The 24,227-nt window shown below is 33.5% G+C and overlaps 1 protein-coding gene across 1 annotated transcript; it reads right to left on the bottom strand.

The window, feature by feature from the left end:
- Nucleotides 1-8,368: 8,368 nt before the first annotated feature.
- Nucleotides 8,369-22,908, bottom strand: LOC124368560. The gene is made up of 3 exons (XM_046825803.1): nt 22,798-22,908; nt 16,155-16,425; nt 8,369-9,320 (listed from the first exon to the last, which is right to left on the bottom strand). Coding segments are annotated over exons 1-3 (432 nt in total). The 5' UTR covers nt 22,800-22,908; the 3' UTR covers nt 8,369-9,161.
- Between the last annotated feature and the right edge of the window lie 1,319 nt (nt 22,909-24,227).

The following is a 24,227-nucleotide window of genomic DNA, read 5'->3' as shown; positions in this document are numbered from 1 at the left end:
TATATCTAAAATAATATTGTATTAGCAGCTTAAGTACGTAATATCATGTAATTATCGTATCGTTAGTGACTGGACAAGTGCAGCTAAAAACTTGTTTTGGCAGGTAAATAAGTACCTACTACGGCTAGGACTTACTTGTACCTTATCGTGTCGTATGTGGGGGCGGTGACTCCGACTCGACGACGACTCCGACTGCGAGACTCCGACCGAGAGAGCGAGGCAGCCAGGCACAGCGTACTGTAGTACTGTAGTACTGGAGTCGTCCGCTGTAAGGCGCTTCAGCCCTTGAAGCGAACTCCGGCGGATTTATCCTGAAACTCTGGTTCTTACCCGGTCGAGCCGGACCCCGCCAGCTGACGTCTCCTAGTTGATGTTGAGCTACTAGAGCATAATGTAGGTGGAAGAAGTAAAAATCATAACATGTCATTAAACTAAAAATAATTCTCCTCTCTAAAATAAAAAATGTCTTATTTAAGCACCTGTAAAAAATGACATGTTACATAGTAAGTCTCTAGAGCAAGGTATATTTCCTGAAGTTTAAAGTAGCTATGGTGGTACCTATATTTAAGGCAGGGGACACCACAGAAATGTCTTCATACCGCCCGATCTCTCTTATAAATACTATAGCTAAGATTTTTGAAACATTAATTAAAGAAAAGTTACTGGACCACTTTCAGCAGTATAATTTTTTTTCTAGTAATCAATATGGATTTTTACCTAATAAGGGAACAGATTTAGCCTTAGATAAACATGTAACTTGTATTACAGATGCAGTTGACTCTCACAAATTTTCTCTGGATATTTATTTAGACTTAAAAAAGGCTTTTGATGTTTTTGATATAGATATCTTAGTACATAAGTTCAGAAGGTATGGGATTGGAGGCTCTGCATTGGCTTGGTTAACATCTTTTTCAAAATCCCGTCAGCAGGTTGTTAGAATAAATAACATCAAGAGTGACGCCTTAAACCTATGTTATGGAACTGCTCAGAGGGGAGTACTTGGTCCACTCACGTTTCTTATCTATATTAACGACTTACTGGATATCGACCTCAACTCTTCCATATTTGCATATGCTGATGACACAGCATTAGTTTGTTCAGCTAGCAGCAGAAATAAACTTAAATTGAAAATTGATAAAGACTTAGTGAAAGTATCTGAATGGTACTAATAAATTATTGATAAATGTTTCTAAAACCAAATGTGTACTATTTTTTGATAACGATAAGCCTAAATGCGAGTTAGAAGATATGTTTAAAATGTTTTGCCATAGTCATCAGTGTCTGTATGTGTGTAAATGCCCAAGTGTGGAAATAGTTGGTTCAATTAAATACTTAGGATTGTACATAGATAGCCATCTCAAATGGAGTGACCATATACAGTTCTTGGGGAAAAGGTTAAGACAGATTAATCATTCTTTATACCACATGAGAGGATTTTTAAATAGGCAATTTTTAAAGTATTTGTCTCCTGGTTTGAAAGCATGATAAGATATGGTGTCATACATTATGGTGGCACGTATAATACCATACTGAATCCTATAATTATGTGTCAAAGAAATGCATTGAGAACAGTTTTTGGCATTGGGCGTATTGGTAGAATTTACAAGTATTTAGATGAGTATCCAAAAAGACAGGCATCTCGATTAACGAGAACTGCTCAATATGATCTCCTGTATGTGCCAAATTATGCAAAAGAAAAATGTAGACACCACTTTTGTTATGCAGGGTTAACTTTATTTAACAGGTTTATTAAAGAATATGGTAATAGTGTATTTCTTGACTGTAAACCCAAATTTAAAATGAAAGCTGTGAAGTTTGTATTAGATCTTGATAATTTTTTTCTATTTGTTATATTTATTAAAATAGTTTATTTATTTCTTGCATGCTTATCACACCTTATGTTATATTATGCCTGTTAATGATTCCTATGTTGTATTTATTATTGTTATTGTTATTTATTTATTCATTAGTTGTTGCTGTTTTAATTTACACTCATGTACACAAATGTATTCAATATTGTTGTTTACTTTTGTCAGTCATATTTATTGTTATATTTGTTAGTATCTTATCTATCTATTACTTATAAGTAGCATCTATTTATTAAAAATTACTTCGCATTGTTATTGGTCTGCCAACATAAAGACTAAACATTTTTGACTTGTAAGCTGCATTCCCGCACGCGCCTTGCTAGGTGCCTTGGGGTAGTACATAAATGTAACATGTCTTTTTCTGAATAAATGAGTTTGAACTTGAACTTGAAACTTGAACTAGGTGAAGTGGTAGTCTCATTGTCTCATCAGGTACACAATTGACGCTGCAATGAAAGGAAGGTGAATTGGAGCTAAACTCAAAATTAAATTGAACCAACCCGTTCTACCACAGCTACGTTATGTGTATTAAACCGAATTTCTGCCTCACGATAGTTTGCATTCGAAGCCCCGAACATAAATACCATTTCTACTTTATCGCCGTGACTACGGGGCATTATTACTCGTAGGCAGTAATAATTTTAGAATATTATTTAAAAGTTAGAATGACAAAACGATTCAAAATCAATAACTGTAATAACACCAAAACACAAAAATGTCTCAAAACACTTGATGAAACAGTAACCACACAATAATGATACTACTGGATAATATAATAACTACTCTAAAATTATGACCTGTTCTGACGAAATTGAAACAAATAAGGGACTTGCTTGTTCTAAGCCGTGGATTACTTTTATTAAAATTCATTGTTTAGTTATTACCGTACGTCCAATATGAAGTTCAACTCACGTGTTCTAATGAATATCCAATAATGGACAATCAATCGTCTTAACAATCTATTAATGTTTAGCTACGGGGTTGGAAACAACGTTAGCAAGAATTAGGAATATTATAGAATACCGTATTAAATCAATTGAATTCATAAACTAGTGGATACTTTATTGTTAAAAAATGTACGAAAGTTTATGTTAATAAATCATTAAACTCGAAGAGATGTGGGTTAATTTTAAGACAAATATCTCGTATAAGAACTAAATTTTGAGACGCACAGAAAGTTAGATACAGTAACATTTATGAAATAATTATTCATTTAATAATTAATACAAATAATTGCAGTTATATCCTAAATGTGCGTTCCCGGATTAATCAGTACCAACTGTCCACCCCTTGGACCTACGCATGGAGTTTATTCTTTGATGAATCGAGAGTTCATTGAACTTTGTCCACTATCAGGCGCCCTGGTACACTCCCTTACCACAAACACACTACCAGAACAAAACACTGTCATTGGTGGTAGATAAATTAATGAATAGGTTGCATAATAAGAGATGTCTGAGGAACCAATCATAATAAAAACTGCTTTGTAATGACATTGAACGTAGAGGCAATTTTCTGTGAGATAAATTAAACTGAACAATTTACGGTCAAACACTATTGAAAGTACATGATCAGAAGAATAGATTTTCCAGAGGGTTCTAGAAGGCGCAAGATAAGATCGTGCATGTTTGTCTACCTAAATGCTTAAAATATAATGATTGGCTAAAGATAAGATATTGGTAGGAATGAAGTAAATACCTTGAAAATCAAAACCTCCAAAGTAAAGAACCAATGCACAATTAAAAACATCGTGTATCTTTGTCAATAACCACTTGCCTAAGAAATGTGAACTACAATTTCGGTAGCGCTTTCTGTGACACATCTGGTCTAGGTTATCGATAATGCTCTCATAGGATGCCAAAAACAACCACTTCGCTTGACAACCAAAGTATATTCGCCATAGACAAAAAATGTGTTGACACTTTCGTCGTATATAAGAATATTCGTGTATTAAACGTGGTAAAATTATGTATTGTCTCCACGACAAAGATTGCCTTTGGTTTATATTTCTGTATTTTCATAATAATGTTTTTAAAACTTTTTCATATAATAATTCAGAAGTTCTTAACAATTAGGTACCTATTTTTCTTAGCAAACATCTACCATTTAACATTAAACGTGACATCCAAGGACAATGCAATTCATTGCCTGTCACGTATATTAGACAACAAGGAAGGTAACGATGAGTTAAGAGAATTTTATGAACTCCCGTATTATGAATTGAACTATGAAAATAAATGTAGTGATAAGCAAAATAAGAAGCTGAAATGTGTAAAAATTCACAAAAACAGATTAGTTAAGGTAAGTAGGAAACTAGAAGATGAAGAAACGTATGTATAAATGATATTAAGAACTTTCCTTTAGCATTCAACGTCTTTAAATTAAAACAATATATAGAAAATAAGTAAAAAAAATTATATAGAAATAAGTCAAGTTTACCAACAAACAAGGTAACGATAATCTTAATTATTACGTAAATAATGGTGTAGTAATGTTTAAAATAAGAGAGAACTCGAAAGGAAAATTATATTTGCCAGAAAATTTGTTGGACATGGAGTTTTAAATGCTATGACGATAGCGGACATGTTGGTGTGGATATAACGAGTAAGTTAATTGGAGATATATTCTTTCGTCCTAATTTAACCAATGAAAAAAGAGTAAAGGGTTATGAACTATTTATGTTAGTAAAATATTGTAGGAAATTTCAAGGTCAACTAGTATCTCGTTTGGAATAAATGCCAATGGATCGGTTATATATTCATTTCTTCAGCCCAGTCGTATGTGCATCTAACCAAAACTATGACATATTAGCGTTGATCATACGAAGTATGTTTGGTTATTTAAGTTACGAGAGGCAACAAGTGGAAATTAATTAAAATATTGGACACGGTAATACTTAAAAACTTTAATTATTGTATCTTTTGTCACACAATACAAAAAACCTTTCCATGTGTTGTTTTGAAAAATTATATGTTCAAGCGGGGTATCGAACACAAATGTATAACACGATATGTTCCCCGAGTCCGAGCGTCCATTGCATACAGAGAAACAAATTCTAAAATTGTATTTATCAGACAATCAAGACAAGTGGGATACGCAACTAACAAATATCTAAACGTCTATAAACAATATTGTGTAAGAGTCAACCAAAATAGCCCTTTTGAACTAATTTATGGATTAAAAGCTAATTCCAGTTTAAGTAACGCATGGGATTTGAATGTCTTGATGGTGTTTGGATATCCTTTCCATGTGTGCGTGCGCGTTTGTATGTACCTTAATTGCACATACAACTGTCCATAGAAGAAGTTTTGATTGTTGTAAAATAATAAATAAAAAGGGTGTAAATAATAATGCTGGGAGGACGGGACTCCTTTGTGGACAGATATACAAATCACAGTATGACACAACATTCCCATTGAACAAAGAAAATAAAAACACAAAGGGCATTTTAATTGCAAATCAACGATCCATCCGACACCTGTGACGAGCGATAAACGGACCACACCAGGGGCGGCTCGATAAAAGGTGCATCCAAATGAGTGGCTGCTATCCTCGGACCATAATCGTGAGACACCTTCGACTTCAGAACTTCGTGTACTAGGATCCAAGGACCACAGAACCAGGAGTCCATGGACATTCGATTATACTGTCACCAGATAAGAGTTTTAGTTTGTAAGATGTAAACGTGACTCTGAGTCTCACATTTAATTTTCCAGGGGAAAATTTGAGTATTGTATCATGTACCGTTTGTAACATTGTCGTAATTGTGGGACGCAGGTTTGTTTTTGTGTTTTACTGCAATTACCCTCGGAAATTAGGCTCTCAGAGGCGTAAGGCACAAGAAATTATTGGTAGTTGTTCGCTGCCGTGATCTTTGCCGCCTCGCGACCGCAAGGGGCAAGGGGTGGATCGGTCAGCTGTTTACTTACGTGTTCGAGGTTCTAGTAGCTCGTTTCCCTGTTGAAACCTTCTCGGCATGTATAGGGCGTGTGGGCAGCACTCTGATTTGAATCCTCAGTGTGTCGGAAGCCTGCGCTTGTTACCCTTTTCTTAATTTTTTAATATTTTTAGATGCCCCAATATTTTATTTAGATTAGTGCAAAACGCTGTAGTTTACTCTTTTATGAAATCTGCTCTAAATCGCGTAAGATTGTCATAGCTTTTTGGTAATTTGTTGTAATTGTTTTATTTCAAGAAATTAATTCAGTTTAATCAGAAGGAGCACAGATAAATTCAGAAAGAACTCAACAAGTTAATTTTTATTTTTATTAATTAGCAAAAAAACTGTTTCACGTATCCTAAAATACTGTTTTTCAGGCTGTGGGCATAGCTTAATCAAGACACTAACACTAGACGTTTACTCATTTTCCTGATTCTTCGTCTTTTCATTTTTATTAGCAGAATAAGTAGCAGAACTCTTCGCTGACACCAATTGTCATACTTTAAGTTTGAGTTAGGGATAGACACAATTTTTGCTGCAGTAACTAATAGCGTCACTAAAACGCGTCTAGTTGCATCAAATGTTACTTTCCGCATATAGCGTCATAATAGTTTGCAACACTATGAACTAAGCAACTTTAACAAACAGTTGTCAACAATATTAAGCACTTGTAACCTTTTATCATATGATGTCTATATATATGTTTCTGAGAAGTAATATACATACGAATATATCTACGTCAGGTAACAGAACTGTGTATACGTTTTCCTTCAGTGTTACAATAATAATATTATAAAAATTATGAACGAGTTTCCTAACTCAAGTAAAATATGTGGCTAAATATTCTAATTACTTTGCAGATTGTGTATTATGATAATGTGATATGAAATGAGTAATTATTATCAACCATTTAGATTTTTCAGTATTATATATTGAAATTAAGTAATTAAAAAGCACCTTTCTTATGTTGGTTAAAAGCCAATTTTGTATTAGTCTTCAAAGGCGAGGATCGTTCAGTAATTTCACGACCGAATCTTTTGTTAAACAAATATAAATTCAATATTTATGAACTTTTGTAAAATAATGCGAGAAACTATGTTGTAATATTATAGATGTACGATTATTGTCAATTTATTCTTTAACATGCTATTTTATAAGGATCATTTACTACATTTGTAATAACAAAGTGAATACCAAAGAGAATAACTTAAATTGTTTTTGAATTTATAAATGTATTCTGCAGAAGAGTATTTTTATTAAATATATTCTGGTAAGATTAAAACACTGAAACATTTTATATTACTTTATTTTATACAATAAAATACATAATACAAATAATGCATCATAACAGTAAAGAATATTAAAATGTAACTAAACTCGTAAACATAAAGTAGAAATCAGTTTTATTAAGTATATAGTCATAGAAATTTAAAAAAAAAACTTTTAACGTGAAAATAATGACACACTGGAAATTATTTTTAACCTACTACATTAATTTTATGGTATTTTTAGTTAGTATTCTTAATTAAATAAAACGGAAATGAGTAGATGCTTAGAAAAATATTTTGGAAAATAATGATTTTTTTTACATTAATAAATTAACAGATATAAATTGAATCGTCTAGTTAAAAGCCTTCATGCATTATGAAAACCAGTGAAAAATATATACGCCTTATAAAAAACAACGTAAACGGAAGCCTGAAACAATGTGAAAATTCACAATTGAAAAGTAAACACCGTACTAAATAATCACTATCATTATACAAACACATTAAATTCATAAAACAGGATTTATTAACGTCCATATACTGTTAACTAATTCTTATTGTAAACTCTACAGGTAATTCTAAGCAATATATGGGTCAACCTCGATTTTTCTCATATTACAATATAATGTTCCAATAGTCAATTAGAAAAGGAAATGAGTAGAATTTCTTGCCGGAAAGCAGTTATAGGGAGCAGGCAACCGCCAGACGGTCATATATTGCTTAGAGTTACCTATTAGTGATCAGGGGCACTGACGTGATCTGGGCTTCAAATTTGGAACTACTCGAGTTAATTTTTTTTCTAAAAGAGCAAGCAGCGCGAAGCGCTGCGCAGCGGGCAGGCATCGTGCGTGATCCTTTTTTTTATTAAAAATTTCTGATAAATTGTTATTACATATTACAATATAATGTAGGTAATGTATGTAAAACAGTTTTAAACACATAATTACATGCTGGAAAGCAAAGTAAACCAATATAATCCGCCCAATACAAAATCTCCGTAAAAATCTGGTAAAGGAATCTGTGTCATTCCTTTGGCCTGAATCAATTCAGTATATACGAAGATCACGCACGATGCTTGCCCGCTGCGCAGCGCTTCGCGCTGCTTGCTCTTTTAGAAAAAAAATTAACTCGAGTAGTTCCAAATTTGAAGCCCAGATCACGTCAGTGCCCCTGATCACTAATAGGTAATTCTCGCGGTTGCCTGCTCCCTATAACTGCTTTCCAGCAAGAAATTCTAGTCATTTCCTTTTCTAATTGACTATTGGAACATTATATTGTAATATGAGTTGCCTGCTCCCTATAACTGCTTTCCGGCAAGAAATTCTAGTCATTTCCTTTTCTAATTGACTATTGGAACATTATATTGTAATATGAGAAAAATCGAGGTTGACCCATATATTGCTTAGAATTACCACTCTACACATTAACTGATGATGTCAAATCTTAGTCTTTCAAAATATCAAACTTCTCAAAGTCAGGAATTTTGACGGACCCGTTCTTTCCGAAGAAATGAAGATTTACTGTTTATTAAATTCTGTGTTGTAGGTCTGATTTAAAGAGCAACGTTTTCACTGAGGTGAATATTTAACGAGCCCTTTTCATTAAAAAAAAACCTGCTGTTCTTTAAAAGGAAATACCAGGAATCCCTAATGTTTTTACACGTAATACATTTAAAAGAACTTGTATAAAAGATAAATGTTGGTGTATTATTGTTTCTATAAAGAATAAATATAGGTTCTTTCAGTTGTAAAGTATGTGAAATTAATTGCATCTTAGGTTTTATTTAACATAAGTCATACCAGTGAAAGTTATTAATTTTTTGATAGAATATAAAACTTTGTGCTCTAGAAGAATGCATTTGACCACGGTAGATAGAAACACCAAAGCAGTCTAACACATATAAGGTGGCGTTTTATACAACCTTTTTGAGAAACAAGTCTTTTTTAAGAGCTCTGATATTGTAGACTTCAGCAATAAGAAATTCTCAAAAATGTAAAGAATTTAAAAGTTATAATATACAAAAATATAAGTTTACTATCAAACTAAACTGTATTTGATAGTGACATTTTTACGTTAAATAAATACTTAAGCGTATTGACTTTTGTGCTGTTGATTTGATGGTTCGATGAAAATCTTACTCATGAGCCAAATGAATAAGCACACCAGACATATTATCCACATGCAAATATGATATTCCCAGTTACATTGTGGTTCTTCAATTTCTGAAGTCTTCACCATCGGAACCTAAAACAAAACACATTACGTACATTTATAACTCGAAAACGTGTTAAAACTAATTTTTTGCAGCATTTTCATCAATCTTTCCATACCCCATAGTTCAGTTTTTACCACTTAAATAGCAACGTTCAAAAGTAAAAAAAGTATTTTGGTATGTGCTGTAATTACAAATATTTTTGTGATACTGTATTTATGAATTTGTATATACACAACCAACATAAATATTTGAAATATTTCTGATTGAGGTACATTTGAAGGGACATTCTCAATCTCATATTGTAGTAATATCGAACATGCATGTTTTCTCTCCTTTACCTATGAACTGGATGATGATTTATATGCATTGTTTAGTACAATTTGTAATACCACAAAAATATGAGAAATAATAGAGAACAAATTATGTCATAATTAACTAATGCTAATTAATTAAGGATACAAGCATAGGTAGTGGCATCTGTATTAGTTGAGTTCTTAGAACAAAGTTTAAATTTATAACTATTGGTGGAGTATTTTGTTTTTAATGGCTCTAATATACGTGTTTAAATATTACATCAGTAAACCAATTTTTAAAATTTTATATTTTTATTTTCTGAAACACTATCATCAAACTAATCAGGGTGGTTGGCAAAGCGGCAGACGTTATAGCGGATGAACATTATAACATACTGTACCATGACATACCGAACAGGTAACGAGTAATTTACTGGGTACAATCTGATTCACACGTTTACGTTGGAAAATTCTATGAACAATGTAGTATTAACGTTATTACGTAACTAACGTTATTTAATATATGTGGCTGTTAAAAACATAAGACAATTCTTAATTTTTATAAAAAAAAACTGTTGTTACATTATTATTCTCACTGAAATATGGACCGACAATGATAAAACCGGTTTTTAGTTTTCTAGAAATTATATTCATAGCATAACAAACAACTGTCATAGAAGTCATGGACTACAAGGGTGTAACTGCGGGAGTTCTAACTAAACAAATGTTCTAGCAATAGTTCTAACGAAGTATGAATTCCGGGAGTTCATGACTGGACTGACCACAACGCGGTGCTGGCCGGTGTGGAGCGTTGAGTCCCCCGCACCTGTCTTATCAGTGACTTTGACACTTATCTGGACAAGGAGCTACTATAGAAACTGTTGGGGAGCACATTGACTAAAGTTTTATAAAACACTCTGACTACAGGTGTGTAACTATGGGAGTTATAACTACTGACTGGACTGACCACTACGCGGTGCTGGCCGGTGTGGAGCGTTGAGTCCCCCGCACCTGTCTTATCAGTGACTTTGACACTTATCTGGACAAGGAGCTACTATAGAAACTGTTGGGGAGCACATTGACCACACTTTTATAAAATTTTATAAAACACTCTGACTACAAGTGTGTGACTGCGAGAGTTATAACTACTGACTGGACTGACCACTACGCGGTGCTGGCCGGTGTGGAGAGTTGAGTCCCCCGCACCTGTCTTATCAGTCAGTGACTTTGACACTTATCTGGACAAGGAGCTACTATAGAAACTGTTGGGGAGCACATTGACCACACTTTTATAAAATTTTATAAAACACTCTGACTACAAGTGTGTGACTGCGAGAGTTATAACTACTGACTGGACTGACCACTACGCGGTGCTGGCCGGTGTGGAGAGTTGAGTCCACTGCTGGAGTTATAGCTACTGACTGCTGCTATAGAAACTGTTGGGGAGCACATTGTCCACACTATTATAAAACACTCTGTCTACAAGAGTGTAACTGCTGGAGTTATAACTACTGACTGCTACTATAGAAACTGTCGGGAAGCACATTGACCACACTTTTATAAAACACTCTGACTACAAGAGTGCAACTGCAGTACTGCAGGGGTTACAACTAATGACTGCTACTATAGAAACTATTGGGAGCAGTCTTGGGACCACTGCTGCAGCAGAAATGTGATAACGTTTCCTGTGACATACTTATACTATCTTTTGAAGATCTAACCCGTAAGACACACTGCGCAACAAAAGGTTTATACCACGAATAATAGTAAATCTAAAAACGAAGAAAAATAAGTAAAATATTATAATATAACAAATTTAATGGTACGCTTAAAATTATTTTTAAATCTATCGAAATAACTTGACGAAAGAGATAATAAAAACAAAAGCAGCTTATTACTGAGAGAAAATTACAATTTCATTGAACAGTTAAAAACATTTTTAGAATGTTTTCTATGCAATTAGCGGTGTGATATGATCTAAAACTGCATTTCCTTTCGCAACTTCCTGCAGGCTTGGGATCTCTGGGGGGGGGGGGGAGGGGAGAACGTTAAGGCTGTGGCAAACTCTTTTAATATTTGCTTTTATAATGTAAGTTCGTGTTTAGCACAGAAGTTGTCCTCTTGGCTGATGCCGCCAATGGAGCCAATCATGTGGCCGGTAGTCTTGTGTGTGCTGGCCCCGGTCACAGACAACCAGATGGAGAGATGGGTTGTCGGGGTGCGCGTTAGCTCTGCTCCTGGGGTTGAGGAAATTGCTACACGTGTTATAGTACTAAGAAACCTTTGCCACTGATAAATCATTTAGTCAGTGTTACTTCAGGAGTTTTCACAGAAAAATTTAAATTAGCCAAAGCAATACCATAGTATAAGTCAAATAATAAATCTTATATGGAAATTACAGACCAATTACATTACGAATTGCGGTCGGTAAATTACTGGAGAAGTGGTTAAAGTCTCAGTTTCAAAATCATCTTGAAATACATAATCATACATCTAAATCACAAATTATATGTAGGCGAGATAAAAACATTTCCAACGCCCTTTTAGAGATAGATGCAGTTATACTCGACTCGTTAAAGGAAAACTTCAAATCATTACTTGTTTTATTGATTTGGCTAAAGTTTTCAATTCTATATATAAAACATTTGTTGCACTCGTCGGACAGATAGGTGGACCGCTACAAGTATCTGAGTGTACTCATTGATGCAAACTTCTGGTTGGAACCATATGCTAATTGCATAAATACCAAATTAAGAAAGCTAATCTACAGTTTAAGTTAATTAATCTAAACTCTAGGCCGTAATGAGTTTAAAACAGTTTACTTCTCGTATGTACAGTCAGCTTTTCAATGTGTTATTATCGTATGCGGAGGTGCTCAAAAAACTTTAAATGGTATTCATAAATCAATAAACAAAGCAGCTCTTAGTAAACAATATTTTTCATTTACTTTGTTCTTTATATAGACTGATATTTTAATAGTTAGTCAATTTTTTATTAGGACTGTACAGTTAGCGGCATCATGCCTGTGATAATTAAATTGTTTTGTCCATTTTCATCATATATTTTCTAGTTTTACTGTTATGCGTCCAATATTTAATACATTTGTTAAAATAAAAAAATCAATTTATAGTTTGATTATCAAATTCCACATTTTGATTTATGTACAATCTATAATTTGTTTTATATTTATCAGTTATGTTATATGTACACAGTATTTCTTATTTTATTGTTATTATGATAATTATTTATTTGGTACCAATTTAGATGGAACTGGACAGCACGTTCAGACGTTGCTCTGATAGCTGTCAATTTTCATGCTTTGGCATGAATTTTTACTTTTTTTAAATTTTTTAGTTAACATACTGTTATACTTGTAGAGGATGGATACTGATTCTGTTAACTTATACGGGTTAAAAGATCCTACGCAAAAAATCTACAAAGTAGTTTTTAAACCATTCCCCACTTACTTTTGAATAGTAACTTTCAAACAAGTGTAAGGGTTGGTAATAAGACCACCTGATATTGTTGTTATTATGTAAAAACTATGTAATTCCAAAAACAGAACAATAGATGCCACGGAACTCCTTTTGAATATCAATTGACATTAAGCATGTTGATAGGATGGTTCCAAAAACTTATAAAACCAATTTTGTTCCCAATATTGATGCCCAGGAAAAGTAGGTGTGTAGGAGCAACTTAATATATTTCATCGGAATTATTCATCATAGATGACTCCTACATCCGCGATGTCTCGAAGAGACTACAGAGGGATCGGGTAGGTCCCTTTGGCCATTTTAATCTTTACACTTGTCTAATACCTGGAAACTTTCACAAAAGACTAAAACATCCTTCTGTGTGTATGCCTTAACTTCCTCTCACTCTCTCCCCTTCCAACCGTCGACTATCTTGGTGAGACCAACAATAAAATTAATTCCGAACATTCTATGAAAATTGTTAATTAGTCCATAAAATATATATTTAGTCTCCTATTATCTATACTCATTATTTTACCACGTAACTCAATACAGTTTCCTTATTTTACAGTTTACAGCTATTTCCCATCGCTAATATGAAATATAGTGACGTATTATTATCAAATCCCTGTAAAATAGCTTATAGAGATGTCATCATAGCCCCTGTATGGTGTTTAGTTACGTTATAAATGTTTTATGTACATTAAAATTGACATACGCTCTAGACAGAATATGAAGTAGAATGAAATATTAATTTATTGGCGTGAATATTTTCGAAGGGAGGATCCAAATCGGTCAAGTCTGTACGCTGAAATATTTGTTTTAGATGCGAATGTATTTTTGAAACGGTTTGTTTAAGTGGATACTGTCTTAAAATCACATGAAACGTAAAAACAAAACAAAAGAATGGGGGCATTTTTGTTATGGTTGACACGCTTGATACATGCAGAAGTCTTTCTGTGTTTGTATGACCAGTGCCGGAACTTTGTGACACATTGAATTATTTCTCTTCTAGACATAAAACTGCTCAATAAACAATACCCAACTTGTTACATGAAGATGTATGAATATCTTTTACATAGGGCAAACATTTTGGTGCATAATACATCAAACAGGTAATTTCTATTACACAAACAGATTTTGGATTTGGTTTTTTAATAAAATTGTAAAATTATAAAAACTGACGTTTAGAGGCATTTTATAAATCAAACGAGTTATTGCCGACGTCTTGTACACTTACGAAAAAACTCTGAGGAGACCTCCCATCACAAATAGTTCTAAAAAGACCTTTAAACGATATTTAGAATCGGCAAAGAAGGAATGAGAGACCTCTCTCTGTAGAGATACAATGTTGCATCCAACATGAGGAGGGACAGCGAGCATCATCACAATATTTTATTTAAAACATGCCAGTTATGTTCAAACCTCTTCCAGTCAGAGAGAGAGCAGGAATTGATATTCCCTTATGTTTAAATTTGCAAAATCTTTAACAATGAGGGAACCCCATCCACTGCAACAGTTATCCTTCGGAGATATAACACTATAGATCAACACTTTTACCTTAAATCGCGATATGTGTAGTTAGTGATGTGTCGCTCCTGGACATCCTCACGGTTACTCAGATAAAAGTGACACATCAGTTATTGCTGTACCCAGTGTAGGTTCAACTAACAGATATAAACCAGCCAGTAGCGAATCCAGTGGTAAGTTTTACTTATGACTAATGTCCGTGAAACACCTTTTTTCATTCTCAAATCTTACATAGACGAAAATAAAGTTAATTTCATAGATTATTGCGCCGTTTATGTTCATTTCATCATACTATAAGTCTAGAATCATAGAGAACCAACCAGTTAACTGTCAAGAGAAATGTCATTCTATAAACATATTTCTCAAAATCAGTACCAATAAACTCTAGAAAACTAAATCGTAAATGATACTTTGGTTACCATCGATGTATATTTATTATCTCAGAATATTTAAGCATACAATTAATATAATAAAATAATAAATATGATGTACATAAATACAAAGTTTTAGATTTTATGGATTTGGAAAAAGAGGTTTTCTATTTCCTCAATAAAGCCAACTATCAAGTAGGTTTATAACTAAGCCGACAATAGGGTGTTAAGGTCTTAAAATATGTGTTTTTTTAATGGAAGTTATCAAAACTTTATGCATCAATCTAAAGTAGTCCTCCAATATGTGTTTTGAAAAAAAAACTGTAAAAATATTGCATCATTAGCGCCAAGAATTAAACATAAAAACCAAAGTCTACATGTGGTAAAGAATAAATTCAATCTCTAAATGGTTAGATTTTAAGAAAATCAAAATAAAGTGGCAGAGTTAGAAGAAAAAAGCCCTTATAACTCGTCTGAAGTTATTTTTTGACGAAGGAAAGAGTGTGAAGGTAATACTATTTTCTGGACAATTTCCATCGTTCAGTGGTACGAAAAATCAGTGGCACACCAACTTTCTAATTATGTGTTAGGTTAGTTTTTCACCTGAGGAAAATATTAGATTGCAGTTCTCGGAAAGTAGTGTTACTGTTTTTTGCATCGCTGAAAGATGGAAAATGAACTAACATACGAGTATTTACATTACATCATTAAACATAGTTCAATATCTTTAAAATGAAAACGAAATAAAAAGATAAGTAAATCTTAGCTGAACACAAAAAATCAATAATAATTTAGAATACAAACATATTTCTCCTCTAATTAGCAGCCACATTCAGCTTCGTGTAACTGTCAAGCCAAAGCCCCAAGTGCCACACTCAAGGTATCCCATCGCCTCAAACCCAAAGCCCAGACATTGGCTGCGAGCACGCTTATCGGTGGCTTTCATGTTTGCAAACAGAGCATTCCTCGACAGACATGCATATACTCTTTACTAAAATTAGTTGTTCCATTACTCGTAACGTATAACAGAGATGCAGCTCTCCTTTGGGTTCGTTGAAAATTGAAAATTGATGTACAAATAACAGGGGCAAGTTGTGAGTTTGAGGGGGAAATACTAATATACATAACGGAATGACAGGGTGTGTAAAACACTAGACCTAAATTTCTGAAATAACATTTTAAACTAAAATGCATACCTGATTATAATCTCCCAAAAGTACACTACAAGACGCAGGGTCTGAGATCGGTTCGGTGGGGCAGTTCCCCTGGGTATCCTCATTTCCAGCAGTTATGTCATTGCCAATTAACTGGCTCAATTCTCCGTCTTCGTTTGGCATGGGTTCCTTGCAGTCTTTATCGTCATCGATGTACGGTATGGGTTCCTCCCAGTCTTTTGCGTCATCGATGTTTGACGTCTTCTCGGCAGTTGTTGCAGCCACTGGCCAGGATTGAGATAAACTCGAGTTCCTGTCGTACAAATCAAGATACAAACTAGTTTGTGGACATTCATTTAGTGTCAATTAAAGATATCAATAGGTTCTTATTCGAACTCCTCTTATGTATCTTGTGATTGAATACTAGGTGTTTATAACAGTAAAATACATGGAACATATTGTTAGGAATATAAGCAATAAAGTACTTTAAGTCAGTATTTGTGTGTGTAAAATTGTCACTATAAGTCGATTCGACATGCATGTTTTAAAAGAGCTAAAAGGCTAATGCGATGAACTGACACAGACTCCGTGGAATAGCGCATGTAGAATACGATGAGTACTTAAATAGCGATATAATTTTCTACGTAGAAAATACTGTAACTAATTTTAACTAGTATATTCACTCGATGTCTAAATGTGCCCTTACCAGGGGACGTGACATACACGGGTATGAGATTAGAGGCAGAGATAACTACCGAACTGGGAGACACAGAACGGTGGTTTATGAGCACTTGCCTTCGCAGGCAGGTGTTCATTTCATCAACAGATTGCCAAATTATATGAAAAACGCCCAAACGCCCAAGGCGTCAAAAGCTCGTCTTAAGCGCTTTCTTGTGTCAAAGGCATTCTACAGCGTTGACGAGTTTCTGGCGTTTAACTGGGAGACCGCCCAATGCGATAACTGACTCCAGCGCTGGAAGTGGGTTGAGATTGGCGAAGGATGAATGAGATTGGAATGTATGAAATATTATGTAAGTTTGAATGTGGTAGTAGTGTGGTATGAAAGGTTAAAATTTAGAAATAATTATGACGTTTGCCATACAATGTGAAGAAATTGTTGCGAGCAATTAAAGATTTGATTTGATGCGTACTAAACATGAGACCGCATCACACGCAAACACGTGTGGGTATGTGTGCGTGTGTGTGTGTCCTCTTCTTCACCACAAAACTCGGTTGATTGCAATCAGAGGTGACGAGCTCCTCATGCAGTAGAAGAATGGGGCGATCAAGCCAGGCGGAGAGAAAGAGTGGGGATGGAGGGGCCCCTCCTGCCAACTACAGATAGCCCGCGTATTAGAATAGTGGAATGAGCAGTCCGCGCGTTCTCGCTCTGTACTCCTCTGAATTGAATTTAGTTCAGTACCTGGCAAACCTATTAAAATGTATCACTGTATTTTCAAACCTCTTTCCGTAGTTTAGTACAGCATACATACATTTAAATTACATTTTCAAATCTGGATGTTGCAGGATGCAGCACAATTAAATTGCAGAAAATTATTCTGACAAACCTCTTAAAATGTACCACTGTTTTTAGCTTCTACTCTGAGTTAAACACCTTTCAGTAATTTGGTACAACATACATATATATTACATTTTCAAAGCTGGATGTTGCTGGATGCAGCACAATTAAATTGCAGAAAATTATTCTGACAAACCTCTTAAAATGTACCACTGTTTTTAGCTTCTACTCTGAGTTAAACACCTTTCAGTAATTTGGTACAACATACATATATATTACATTTTCAAAGCTGGATGCTGCAGGATGCATCGCAAATAAATTTATTTCATTAAACCTTGATTTTACAACGTAATTAATGACAAGCAATTAATCTTGTCTACATACAAATAAATCAATACAACGGAGTATCGAAAGACCCAAAAAGACGTAAGGAAGTCTAATGTAACAAAGTAACCTCGTTACATTCAGTGGCGTAGCTAGAAAACATTCGAGGGTGGATTAAACATCCAGGAGGATTAAAAAGAGCCCTACTCGCAAAATTTAGAAATTTGTTTGTTTACAAGTGAATTCTCAATTTAATTGTACTTGTTTAATTTTCTTAGTCACTCAAATGTGATTGTAAGCATTCATGCTTGAAAACATTTAAACTTTTCAAAACATTCGAGACTTGTGTTCTTAGCATAGTAGTTAAATAATGATCTTCAGGGTCTCCAAAATACAAAATCAACAATTAAGTTGAGCTTTTTAACTGCATCTTTTGTATTAAAATGTAAACCAATAAAATTGTTTTGTAACATTATATTTGGTTCATTGCATTTTCCAACTGCCTTAATCAAATAAATATAATTTGTAGGTTACATTACTATTAGTTAGAAATTATTCGATAATTGCCATGTACTATAGATCGGTCAGCATTATAATTGCGTACACACATCAGGCTTGGTCGAAGTTGCATGCACAATTTCAAGTCTATAGCTTATTTTTCATTCTCGATATATCCAACAAACAGACAGAGAGCTATTGCGATAAGTTAAAACTTGATCGTAATAATTTGAGGTTATTAAAATTCTGTATTTATTAATCATGTCACGTGCTATGTTAGGTATTAAGTCAGGTAGTTGTCATTGATTTTGTCATATTTCTATAATTATGTTTTTGGTTGAATATTTACTCGCAAGTTTCTTTTTTAATCCCTTTAATTTATTACAGCTATTACATAACTCTTATTACAGATTTTATAGCGTAATTATTAATTTATTTACTACCAATTAAGGACTCCACATTATAACATGTTGCTTTTGCCTTATTAATTTGAATATATTCCAATAGCAAAAAAATATTTTTACCGTCGTTTTAAGCCTATATGCAAAATATGATGAGATTATGACATTTTATTCGTTGTGCACTCTCTTACATTTTGTAAAGTGTCTTTGGAGTTATAAAGAAAGTTCAATATTAATATAATTAATTCGATATAATTTCTATGTTTTGCAGATATGTTCGGATATAAAACGACTCATTAATTCGGATATAAAACGACTCATTAATTCGTAAGATAATAGAAATCAGAACCGTTCCGAACTGAGATCGCTATCAGCCGCATGTACAGGTTTGTCAGGAATTTTCGGGATTTATCGGTACTGCTCGGCTCTGCCCCCCACTCTTTCTCTCCGCCTGGCTTGATCGCCCCATTCTTCTACTGCATGAGGAGCTCGTATCAGACGTGCAGCTTCCCAAAATATAATCCCATATGATATTACAGATAGAAAGTACCCATAATAAACCAGCTTAAGGGGTTCAATATATCATATTTTAAATAGGTGTCACAACGAGTACGAACATTATTAAATTTATTGGAGATTATGTTCATTTGAGTACGTCAAGTAAAGGAGAAAATATGTACCGAGTGAACCCTTCTACGGGTAAAACAAAGTACTGTAAAGGTCAACAATTTTATTCTTGGATGATTATTTAGAACACACACGTGAGGGCGCGGCACGAAGAAACTGGTGAGTCAGAGTAGACTGATAACACAACATGGACGCTGAGCTATACGCTAAACGCTGAATATACCTTATACCTGGAAACTGAGCATGGAACACCGTGCTCTATATATTCTATTACAGATACAAAACCTCACAAACTTAATTTGTTCATTACTTACTTTAAATTTACCTTGTATATGTTTTATGGTTTGTAAATTTGTATTAAACTATTACAAACAGCGGAAATCCAATAATTCTGCTAACAGGTTAAGGCGTGTTATATACGATCCAGTTAACAACATCGGAAAAAAATAATCTTAAAAATTCCATCTAACAAACTCACAGCTTTTATAAAATGAAAATATATTTGCTATACTTAAACTTCGGAATAGGTTTTGGTAGGAGTGATGGCTTAAAAATGGGGTTTTATTTATTTATTTATTGAATAGTTAAATATGTTTTGGTAAAAATGTGCACTAGGGTAAAAATGTTTGTTGACAGTGTTTTGTTTTCAGCACATATCACAGTTTGATCATTTTATAAGTGAAAGTGAAGGAATGCGATGTGACTGATATGAACTGTCTAAGAAGTGAGATTGTTGCTATCATTAGTAGAAACAATAGCTTTTCATTTCCAACTAACACAATTGTAAAATATTGTATAGTATGTTTGGGAAAAAACTAACTAACTTTCGATCTGTCCAACATGAAACAAAACTTGAACCATAAACATATAAAAGTATATTTATTATTATGCTATACAATGTTTAGTAATATAATTAAAAATTAATTGATAGCTTGTTACTTGATATTATCTATTTATACTATAGTCTTTGTTTGTATTGTTATATCATTAATACAAAGCGACCATATAATATTCAATATTTTCTTAAATTTTCTTTTTCTGTTGAATGTTTAGTTTAGCTCCATTTCACCTTTCCCTTAGTGCAGCATCTGAAATCTAACACTGTTTTAGATTTGACTCTCTAGAGTCCACGTCCGAAAGACCCCACAAAAATTCGGCAACGAAGACATTCAAAATGAACACTGTATCTCTTCGATATGAGACACCCATAGCCTACTACAAAATAGATTCCAGGTATCAAGTCTGTGATGGTGTCAGATTTCAGACGCTGCAATAAACGAAAGGTTATTGGTTTCAATTCGTTTACTTTTTATAACAGCCCTTTAAGACACCCTTCTTGAAGATGAGAAACATCCGTGAAAAAAGCAATTCCTTAGATAAAATTTGATTCAAACACGTTCATGAACAATATTTAAAAAAATTATCTTATACTGTTACGTCATCAATAAAGGAACATAATTATTTCATAAAAACGTTATTTAACAGGTGAACATTGAAAATTATCACATTTCTTGGAATCATAATATATATTAATTTAGACCTAGGTAACACTATAAATCGATATGGCTTATATGCCATAAGCACTATGATATGTGAGGTATCTGCACGGTCCTGGTTGGACTAATGAGGCGAAATTTCATCTTGTATTACCTAATTAAAAACTCATAAAGAGGTACATCTACAACAGAGGCATTATAAAATCGTATACCTATAATTACGTAATTTAGTATTTGGGGATTGTGAAGTAGAAGATATAAAAGTATTGAGGGATGTTAAATATTATATATATAATTCTGAGTATACTTACGATGTTTGGTTACTCCTGCAGAAAGGATATAATGGTGAGAAAGGGACAGGATCATAAGAAGCATTAGTCAAGGACGCATATGTAGTAAAGTATATGTTTAATAGTAAAATAGTTAAGTAAAATAATACTTACATACTGCTAGAAATAGTTCAAGTGCATAAAAAAGTAGTGTATTTATAGATATTATTAAAATATGAACTAGTAATATAGCTTAAAAATTGTTTTAGTACTTTTCAATGCTAACAATTACTATACCATAATTACTACTACTAAATTACTAAATAACTTCGGTTGGTTTGCAAAAAACCGAATCATGCACATTCCGGTGAGTCACTATTTGAAAACCAGTCACCTTTATTATTATTACTCACGATTCAGAACAGATTCACTACTAAGCAATGCAATATTCTATGACAACTCCAGTTTATTATACGTCGTTTGGTACCATTTTTCTCGTTACGATGTTTAAAATCTACATATACTAATTATTTTACAATAACATTACAAATAACAAACATCTACATTTGATTTGGAATTGGACTAGATAACCAACATGGTGGAAGTACGGCCAGTCCTAATCCCTGCAATTGTGTGTGTGTGTGAGTGTGAATGACAGAAGTGTAATTTCGTGGTGTAATTGTGCACTATTAATGAGTGATAATACGATTAAGCTCTAGTTTTCATAAAGTTCAGATAAATTGTATTAAATATGAAATTGGCGTAGTAATTTAAATAAAAGAGAAATAACCCAAAACAAAGAAAATAATAATATAAGTTACTGACAAAATAATCGGAGTTTGTCAAGCAATAGTAAGTTGCACTATGTTACATTGGGCAAAACTTGTTGATGGTATGTGCGTGATGTGTGTGAGGGCGTGCGTGTGTTTGTGATTGTGGACATTATCGGCCCAGCTGCAATAATCATTTGTTAATACTATAAAACAAGGACGCAATGTTAATAACATTTGTTATATGATTTGTTAATAGTATATACACATTAAAACGTGAGCGCATGTCAATGTGGAGAATTACGGCACAGTATCTCCCTCTCCTAACGAGTTATCTTACATATCAAACACGAAAATATCATCGTCATTTTTGGCGGAATTATTTAGAGATAAATATTTACCTCATCTACCCGACTACAATTCAAAATTATAATTTAAACAAAGATATCTTACTACATTCCTTCATTTATTTCAAATGCCACTGTTCTGCTAATGTGGAAACCACCGTAGTGATCGTTTATCACTTTTATGTAAATATCCAAATGTAAAACTAATAATGCTCTAGTAAGTTCAAACTTCTTCTTGTAATACAAATATCTATTTGTTTATACAGTTGATCACGCTTAGCAGGGTTTCGATAATTTTATATACACTAGAATTTTGATAATAAAACCTTTCTTTTAAAATATGTAATTGGTTTTAAATTTGATATATTTCATCAAAAGTTACAGATTGTTGACACTCTATTATTGAATTTCTACTAATCTAGGATGAAACTTACATTTTGTTGGTCGCACTGCTGAAATATCCCAATAGAATGTAAAGTTCACTGAATGCCACAGTTAGCACATAACACGCGTGTAAGCGATGAGCACGAAACTACTACTAGGACTGCGAGAACACTGACTGACGCTCGTTATCACCGGACAGGCCTACAGATGACTGGCTAGTGCGCATGCGCAACCGTACATTCCTCGCAGTCGGAAGTACCAACCTGTACACATGTAAATGTCTCACATACTCACGTTTTATATATAACTTGGTTGATTGTGAGTCGAGCGGATAGACGAGCGTACACTGACGAGACCTATTGGGTACTTATACTCACTCGCCGTGTGTAAACTAAGGACTCTTTGAGCAGCTTCCCTCCTTCTCCTACTACGGGCCCCTGTGTCTTTCCCACCTTTTGTTTATGCCAATTAACTGATTATGCTGTTTACTTATACGACATGGCGGGCGGCCAGGGTTGTGAGTTGCTTCATAGCCCGGTCCTTGCCTCTGTCATCACTCCCTGTAATTTGGTTATACAGAGTGTCCCTAATATTGGTTTAATAAATAAAACTGGCCTCATAGATTATATTGGATAAATATTCCTTAAATAGGTTCAGGGTATCAAAATAATAAGCCCGAAGATGCTTTCTGCTCTCTATCTGTGAGCTATTTATAAAAATATTGAATCCGTTCAAGATACACTATTGAAATTCGGTGAGCTTAATGTGAGTACCCGTCTTTCACATAAAATGCTAAATTTAGTTGCAGCTGAAGGCTTTCGCTAATACACAATTCAATATAATAACACGTGCAACGTAAGAAGTACATCATTTATTACCTGTTTAATAAATAATATTATTACAGTAATAAAACACAAGTATACTAAAATATATTTTTTAAATATTGGTAAAAACGTAGAGCAAAAACAGTGTTCTGTAATATTATGGATAAATAGAATATACTTTGGTTTAAACATGTTATTTGTCCAACAATACTTTTTTTAATGATTGCATTGTTTTTTTTTTTAACTTTTGATACTAACAAGAGGTAATAGTCTCCATTAATTTGGTAAAATTAGTCAAAATAAATTGCTCCTTAACTGTTTTTGACAACTAGAGTATCATTACTTATTCGATTACATTGCGTATCTTTTCATAATTTATTGTATATTTAGTAAAAGTCTCATTGTCCTTTAAATTTGGAATTGATTGCTGAAAACTGTCGCAGTTTCAAGACCATAAATTACCAAATATTGTTATTTGTACAATTACACTTCAGGTTATTCACGATATGTATAACCTACCTATAATCAGTGCCAGGACTAAACCTTTCTCAAAATAAAAATTTACCTATTGGACATATTTGCAGTAAACAAAGCATTTAGTAACATATATCCAGTTTGATATTTATTTTATTTCCATGCTCTACATCAATATATGA

This window comes from Homalodisca vitripennis, chromosome X (genome assembly GCF_021130785.1).
Source record: "Homalodisca vitripennis isolate AUS2020 chromosome X, UT_GWSS_2.1, whole genome shotgun sequence".
Classification (NCBI taxonomy): Eukaryota; Metazoa; Arthropoda; class Insecta; order Hemiptera; family Cicadellidae; genus Homalodisca; species Homalodisca vitripennis.
Note: the sequence above shows the minus strand (reverse complement) of the source record. Positions and strands in the feature narration are given on the sequence as shown.

What these genes read in the sequence shown, in the direction of transcription:
- LOC124368560 (XM_046825803.1), bottom strand. An exon ending in TTTTGGGAGATTATAATCAG is followed by an intron (nt 9,321 to 16,154) that starts GTATGCATTTTA and finishes GTTTTGTTTTAG; the next exon opens with GTTCCGATGGTGAAGACTTC.